This window comes from Lissotriton vulgaris, chromosome 12 (genome assembly GCF_964263255.1).
Source record: "Lissotriton vulgaris chromosome 12, aLisVul1.2, whole genome shotgun sequence".
Classification (NCBI taxonomy): Eukaryota; Metazoa; Chordata; class Amphibia; order Caudata; family Salamandridae; genus Lissotriton; species Lissotriton vulgaris.
Window position 1 is genome coordinate 581,308,180 of NC_141700.1, and position 8,244 is coordinate 581,316,423.

Here is an 8,244-nt window from a genome sequence, read left to right on the forward strand (position 1 = left end):
TGGTGAAAGTGCAAAACGTACTGAAGTTCGGCAATCCACATCCTCCACTTCATCTGTCATTAGCAGCAGGACCACCACCACCAGTATCGCCGCCTCCTCCGGCCCCCGAAGACATTTCAAGTCTCCAGTTTGGGACTTCTTTAGTGTTTGCCCAAAAAAGGAAAACGTAGCCATTTGTAGCCTTTGTAAGCTTCGATTTAGTCGTGGTAAGCTTGGTTCTAACTATGGTACCGGAGGCCAGAGAGGTCATCTTGAGAGAAGGCACCCTGTCGAATGGTTTCCGCACCTAGAGGCGGTCAAGAAAGCCGGAATTGCACGTAATGAAAACGTTGATTTGTCATCTGCTGATGACGAGGTAGAAGACGATTCAAACACTTCACTTACACCCAGTTCCCATGTCAGCAGCACACCCCATGGGAGCCACACTAAGAGTGTGGGAGAGAGTGAGACATCAATGCGGAAAAGTTCATCAGCGAGCGTAACTGGGTCGAAGAGATCATCATCATCCCGTAAATCATTGGTCCAGGGCAACATTAAAAAGATGTTGTTTACAGAAGCGCAATATGAACGCAACCACCCAATGACCCGTCTGTATAACACTAAGCTGGCTAAAATGCTAGCTCTGGACCTTCTCCCTTTTTCTTTTGTAGAAGGGGTTGGTTTTCTAGAATTAGTGACAGCGCTCTGCCCTAAATGGAAGGTTCCTAGCCGGTTCTATTTTGCCCGAGTTGCGGTTCCAGCACTACATGAAGATGTTCTGAAGGTGATTGGGGCAGCTTTGCAGAAGAGTGCTGTTCACACTATACATCTGACAACAGACATGTGGACCAGTGGCGCAGGCGCTGATTACATGTGCATCACTGCACACTGGGTCTCTTTTTCAGGGGCTAAAGCAAAGCTAAACTCAGGTGTTGACACTAACATTGTTTTTAAAGGTGCTCGGAAACATGCAACACTAGCCATGTTTGGTTTGGAGAAACGTCACACAGCAGAAAACATTTTGGATGTCTTTAACACAAAGGTCCTTAACTGTCTGTCCCCACTAAAACGCAAGGTTGGTTATGTTTCCACAGACAATGGCTCCAATATAGTTAAGGCCATGAGGGACGGTTACTATTTCAGAGTGCCGTGTTTGGCGCACTGTATAAACATGGTTGTCCAAAAATTCTTGGGTAATAAACGCAGTGCAGCGTACAGTGTATTGGAGAACTGCCGAAAAATATGCAAGCATTTCAGGCATTCTTTTAAGGCCCGCAAGCAGCTGAGGAGCATGCTATATCAAAGTCAAATGCCAGTGAAAGCACTCATCCAGGAGGTGGTAACACGTTGGAACTCAACCTTCTACATGCTTGAGCGTCTGTATGAGCAGTATACGCAACTCGATCAATATTTCTTGAAAGAGGGTATAGAGGAGCTGAGGATGGGTGGGCCGCAATGGAACATAGTTGAAAGCCTAACACGCATGCTTCGTCCTTTTGAGGTCTTCACACGTGCAGTCAGCAAGGAGGACTCTAATTTGGGAAAAGCTATCCCATTGTTGTACATGCTGGAGGACCAACTGAAGGAGGTGTGTTCTGTGTTTCGAAAAGATGACAAAAAGAAAGACTCTTTGCTTCTGGCTGAGAAATTATTAGAGCTCCTACAAGGTGATGAACGTCTTCAAAAGATCCACTCAGAACAGCATTACATTTGTGCTACTATTCTGGATCCACGCTACAAAAAGGCGCTGGCAGGCAGAGCATTCTTTCCTTTTGCTGATGAAGATGTTACAAAGTACAAACGTTGGCTAGCCTTGTCAGCCAAGAAGTTTGAAACAGAACGGCTGGAAATTGAAGGAAATGGCAGTACATCAGCAGGCCATCCCCAGTCAAAACAATCCACTTCTGCACCTGTGGCTGTGGCACAAGTGACCTCTCAGCCGTTAAAGACACCGGCAACCGCATCATCTGCACGAAAGACAGCAGAAACATTGGAGGCTGAAGAGGATTGGCTAGCTCTGCGTGGGTTTGGTTCTCAAAAGGTCAGAGGCACAGCAAGAGCTACGCAAAGTGGAGGAACCTTGGAGGAGGACCTTGAGTCGATGGTGAAGGACTATCTGAATGACTCCACAGAGGTCTATGTTAATTCTGACCCATTGGCGTATTGGCATGGGAAAAAAGAATTGTGGCCACAGCTCACCAACCTGGCTTTAAACTACTTGTCTTGCCCACTCGCAAGTGTGTCTTCTGAACGGGTTTTCAGTGCGGCTGGTGGGATTGTAACTCCCAAACGGAGCCGCCTCTCGCCCAAAAATGTGGAGAGGTTAACAATGATCAAGATGAATCAGCACCTCATACCACCAGATATAAGAGTAAGAGAGAGCGTGCCGGATGAAGAGGAGGTGGCCAGCACCATAGATGAGGGAATTTCTACTCTGTCAGGTGGCACTGACCTCACCCGGGCTGAATTCGCAGAGTATGATGACGAAGCCTTATTCTTATTCCTGGACCGTGATTCCGACTTCGAGCCCTGAAAATGAGACAACGAATCAATAACTTTCTTTTTCATCCTTATTCACTTTTATTCCTGTGTGTCTGTCTTTCTTTGTTGTGCACAGTTAATATAATTCAAACTTTAATCAGATAATCACAAAGACAAGCCCATCAGCAGAACTGTCTTCACTTGTTTGCTAATTTATTTGAAGGTGCCGCAGTCTGCATTCCTCAGGTTCACAAGTTCAGAAGAACATGCTCCTCTATCCTCCTCCTCCAGACTCCTATTTCCATCAAAGCAGAGGGCTGGTTTACGCCCAATGAAGAAAGACTCAGCACTTGTGGGGGTGTTGTTCTACCTCTTTGCAGGTGAGTTGACGGGTCTGGGGCCATTGCTGGGAAGCACTAAAAGTGGTTTGTGCCAAATCCGAGGCGGAAATTTTTTTGTGTTTTTGATGACTTGCTTGCCTTTGAGGTGCTCTTAGGGGGGGTTCCGTCTGTTTGTGGGTGAGTTTCATGGTCTGAGAGCATTGCTGGGACACTCTAATCTTGATTGCATTTGCTTTTCAGGAAATCCGTCGTGCCAACCCCGACTTATGGCCTAGCTACGCAGCGCGTTTGGACCGAAGGCCCAGAAATATTGCAAGTATGAGATTTTGCTTTTGGCCTGTTTGGGGGTGTTATGCTTCTTGGCGGGTGGGTTGCCGGGTCTTGGGGCATTCCTGGGAAGGTCTAATACCGGGTAGAAGTGGTTGGGACAAAATCCGCGCGGAAAAGCCTTTAGTTTTGGCACTTTTTGTAACTTAGGGTTCGTTAGGGTTAGCCCTAGCAGCAGGATTGCATGTGTATCGGGGTGTTCTAGATTTTTCAAACTGAGTTCTGGGGTCTTAGAGCACTCGTGAGAATGTGTAATTTTGGTTGCAAGTCATTTGAAGAAAATCCATGGTGGGAAAGGGGGGATTTGGCATAGTTAAAGAAAGCCTTTGCCACTATTCTTAACTTAGGGTTCGTTAGGGTTAGCAGTATTTCTATTGCATGTGTTTGAGTGGGGGGGATTTCGAGTCTTGGAGCGATGCTGGCTATGGCTACTTTTGCTTGGTTGCTTGCAAGTGGTTTGAATGCAATCCACGGGGGGTAATGGGTAATTAGGGTACTTCGGCCTACTTTTACTTTCAAAGTAAGTTTTGTCTCCAGTTTTCTGCTAGGCCTCGTTTTTTGGGTGGGAGCACTGCTAGGAAGATCTATTTTTGTTCTAAAACACAGTTTACAGTACACCTAGCTTGAGGGGCAAGATCCGCTACATTAATTTGCCCATACTTATTTATCCTTCAAAAGGTGACTCAGAGTACGCACTTTCAAAAACATTGTACTGTCTGTCTACTAGGAAAAACAAATCGTGACTTTTTGCACTCCACAGCCTACATACCTTATATTTATTTATCAGTGGTGTTGTAATATTATATCACTTCCTGTTTTTCGTTGAATAATTACAGGCCGGGTTTCAGTCTCTGCAATGGGGAAAAAAGGATGGAGTCAGGCTTCACAGTAGCGAGCCACAATTCAGCATCAGGCAGGCAGTGGACAGGGTGTCTTCTGGTGACCAACATCGGTGGACGAAGCGTCGGCTGCAATGGAGGAGTGCCGCTAATAGGAGGATTTTTTTTCTGCGGGCAACTTACTTACCACTTCCAACAGGACCACTACAACCACATAGATACAGTATCCCTTGCCTTTTTCTCTGACTGTGACTGCATTTCTTTGCTCTCTCTCGGCTTCTACATTGATCCCTTAACACATCACTTAGTCCACTCCACTATCTGCACCACACATAGTCATTTGTAAGTGCTCCTACGTAATTCGCAAGTCGCAGCACGCCCCAGGCCGTAGAGGACTGGGATGGCCCCAATGATGAAGCATGTCACCAAGGGGCAACCCTGGTGAGTGAGGGGACACCTAGAAAAAAAGCAATTTCTCCTTTTCTATCTACTATACCTTCTGTCAGGTTACGCAGCCCCTAAGCGCCTACCGTACTATGAAACTACATTTCCCATGAGTAGGCGGGAGACTTGCAGACTATTTAGTGAGACTATATGAGAGTACCCTTGTATGTTAGGACATCACTTCACTGATGCCTGTCTTGTCTTCTCTTACAGGTATCCTTTCCCTGCTGACCCTACCTTTACCCATCCCACATTTTTTATTTTAGTTTGTTATTTTTCTCCCTCGCCTAATGCCTCGAACACCCTGTGTTTACACTTCTGGGTGTTGGTGACATTTGGAGGTGGAACCATATTTGCATCGACTGGATCACGGGGAGTAAACGTGACACCTTCCAGACCAACCCCATTGAGTGTTGTTGTGAATGGATTTATAGTGACCAGCAAGGCTCTCGGGTATCTGGCTACAGAGACCTTATGTTGAATATAGTTATCAATAATTCCACACAGGCCCTGTACTGTCGCATTCTTTCTTTCCACAGTTGTCGATGATATATTCTTACTCTGCTTGACAAAGAACCATTGCTAATGTGAAAGAACTTCAACCGAATTAGTAGTTATACTTTACCATTTGTTAGGCTACAATGTGGCACTGCTCTACTGTACTTCTGTCACCTGCTATATTCTCAGTTGTACCGTTGAATTGCTCAGGAGGACAAACCAGATTTCATTTTCTTTTTTTTCATAGGCATGCAACTGCCACTGTGTCACACCACTAGTACCACCGCTATGAGGAAATTTTATCCGACCAAGATTGCCAACGTTATTCGGTGTTTCCCGTGGAGCCAGCCCTGGGCCTAGCCCTACTTTCAAACACAAATTACAGGTAAGATAAGCGTTTGGTGGTTTGGGGGTATAATGGAGTATTAGTACGAGAGACGAGAGACTGAAGGTAGTACTACTAAAGTCCTAGGACTCTTGGATTCACTTCACTTAGTCTGTGAGAGGCACTTAGTGTTGAAAACATTTGGGCATTTACACTTAAAGGAAGAAAATGGAACTAAACTTTCAGGAAAACAGTCAACGTTAAACCCCCACCCACCAGGCAAGCAGTAAAAAACAGGTATGCTCAGATAAAGTTTGAAAAAGTATATTTATATCCCTAACAAAATAATCTCCCGCAAGACCCTCCCTAACCCCAACGATTGTCCTTCAAAAGTCCCCAAAAACCCAACTCCCAATTCCCACCCCCCAAAAGTCTCTAAAAAAGGGGCAAGGGACACTATGGGTGGATGCTGTTAACTTTTTGGGCCAGGGCATCATGCTCCTCGCGGAGCAAGGCGAGCTCCTGCTGAAGGCGGGACACCATCAGGGTAGTGCGGCGCAGGCGTGCCTTCACTGCCTTGCAGGTGCAAGGCCTGTGAGAAGCAGCTGTTGGCCTTGCTGCTCGGCGGTGGCGTTTGCCTTTGGCAGCCCGGCTCAGTCTCGGTGGACCACTGTGCTGGGTGGCAGCCGGTGGGGCCACGGAGGCCGATGCAGACGACGTTGTCGTTGTTGTCGACCGCACACTTTCCTCGTCCTCCAGGGCCACCAGCCGCCGATATTCCGCAACAGTGGCCTCGATTCTCCGTTGCCGGGCCGCTCTAGCCAGCTCCTTCCTCCTTGTTCGTTTGGAAGGAGAACCTATATGAAGAAAGAAAGACATAGTCTGTAACCAATGCTCTTTAAGATTAACTCAATCATTCAGCAGAAATGTGTGCTGCAGTACAACTAGCAACTTGCAAGCGCATTACATAACTATTGAGGCCAGTATCTATCTAACCTCACACTTCTTCATCCTTGCTCTAACATTAGTGGGAGTTTAAGGAACAAATTCTATGAGCACTGTGGACTTCCATTGGAGTCGACTATGAAAGTACACCAGTCTTATTCTTCTTCTTGTCTCTTGTTTTGGAAAATTGGTACGTTATTTTCTGCAAGCCGGCATAATGCCAGCGCGGTAAACTTGCACCCGAGAAAAAGAGACGCACGCCATGAGGAGTGACCTAGACTTGCGTTGCCGTTGCGTTACTGTACCCGTCCAGTACATGCAGGTGGTGAATCTCTTACTTTTCTATTACGGGTGGCACTGAGAATACTCTGTTACAACTCAAGGGCTACTGCTTAATTAATTTAACTTTCACCCTACAGTGGAAATGAGTACTAGAAATGGAAAATTGAAGAAGATAAATAATCTGATTATCTATCACTTCACATGGGATGTTTTTGCTTATATATGGGATGACTTTAGGTGCTTTGCTTTTTATTGAGTGACAGGCAGTGATACATCCACACATGAATGACTGAGTACTACTAAACTTATTAAGAGAGGTAGGGAGTGGCCACCATAATAACCGGATCTATGCAGTGCTTGCAATACAAACTACTGCTACTATTTATGGTAGTATTTGGACAAAATTAAAAGTTCTTTTCCTTGCCTTTCCTACACTGGAACGGACGTGCGGGTGCAGTGTTACATGCTCTTCAAAGTTACACTTAGTTCATCCACTGACCATCTACTCTCTCTAGATCATGGGTACTCACAAACTTTCTCTCAGGGGCTACATTTACAGTGTAGTTTGAGGCCGAGGGCCGCACTGGTGGGGGCGGAGTCAGAGGGGGCGGGGCTAAAGCAAAACGATAACTTGTGACCATGAGGTTGCACACAGGTCCCTGCAGCAGATGCCCTCATCCACTGAGCCACCAGACCCAGCATTTACATACATCTCTCTCCCTCCTGCTGTCCCTCCTGCCCTCCCTCCATCTCTCTCTCCCTCCTGCCCTCCCTCTCCCTCTGTCATCTCACTGTGTGTGTGTCTATCTGTGTCAGCCTTCAGCCCGGGTTGAGACCGCTTCCTCAACGCGCACACACAGACAACAACACCAAAGTACTTAACAGGTCTTTAAAAGACCATTAACATATTATTGAGGCTTTGTTTGTTTTAGCGCCCCTGCTTCTCCACCCTGACAATCACTGCTTGCCCGGCCCCACAGAGCAGAGGCTTTGTTCTATTTCACCTCTTTGTGGCCTTGCATCTCCACTCTGCTCTGTGGGGGCCGGGGGAGCAGTGATTGTCAGAGTGGAGATGCAGGGGCGCTAACAGGTGAAATACAAAAAAGCCTCTGCTCTGTGGGGGCCGGGGGAGCAGTGATTGTCTGCAAGGTCTGCGCACCGCCAAGAAAGGCTTGCCGGGCCACCACCGGCCCGCGGGCCGTACTATGAGTACCCCTGCTCTAGATACACATATGCTATCTAAGAGTCAGATAGTAGCATGATCCAGGTATATGGACACATACAGTTTCTGTGTCACCCACCCAGGCTGTTGTCCTTCCACCCATCATTGCTTCATCATTCACCCAGCCATGCATCTCATATTCTTGCCTTCCCAGCTAGTCTTCAATCTCAATAAGTAAGGAATATATAAGAGCTTACCTCTGGCCGCCACCACCGTCTCAACTCTCACAGCCGCCGCCGCCGCCTCCTCCCCTGATGAATTGCCCTCCGCCTCCGTGTCGAGCACCACCACCACACTGGCCCCGCCACCAGATGTTCCACCTACAAAGTACATTTAAGAATCTTAGAATAAAGCACTCACTAGTCACTAGTATTTGGTCTAGGAATGAAGACATGTGAAAACAATGTAATTTGTGACTGTCTACGTTAAAGTTAAAAAAAATGTCCCTTTTTCCAGGGAAGGTTGTCTTGCTGCACTTTTTGGCACAACTGATGAAGGCTGATTTTTTAACACGCACCATTTTTCTCCACACAGACAGAAGATGGACTTCTAACAACAAGA

The 8,244-nt window shown here is 46.8% G+C and overlaps 1 protein-coding gene across 1 annotated transcript; it reads right to left on the reverse strand.

Moving 5' to 3' along the window:
* Positions 1 to 5,157: 5,157 nt before the first annotated feature.
* On the reverse strand, positions 5,158 to 8,016 carry LOC147677788 (uncharacterized). Its single transcript, XM_086946503.1, has 2 exons — positions 7,881 to 8,016; positions 5,158 to 6,091 (listed from the first exon to the last, which is right to left on the reverse strand). Exons 1-2 carry the CDS (start codon positions 8,014 to 8,016, stop codon positions 5,691 to 5,693), a joined length of 537 nt encoding a protein of 178 aa, XP_086802629.1. The 3' UTR covers positions 5,158 to 5,690.
* Between the last annotated feature and the right edge of the window lie 228 nt (positions 8,017 to 8,244).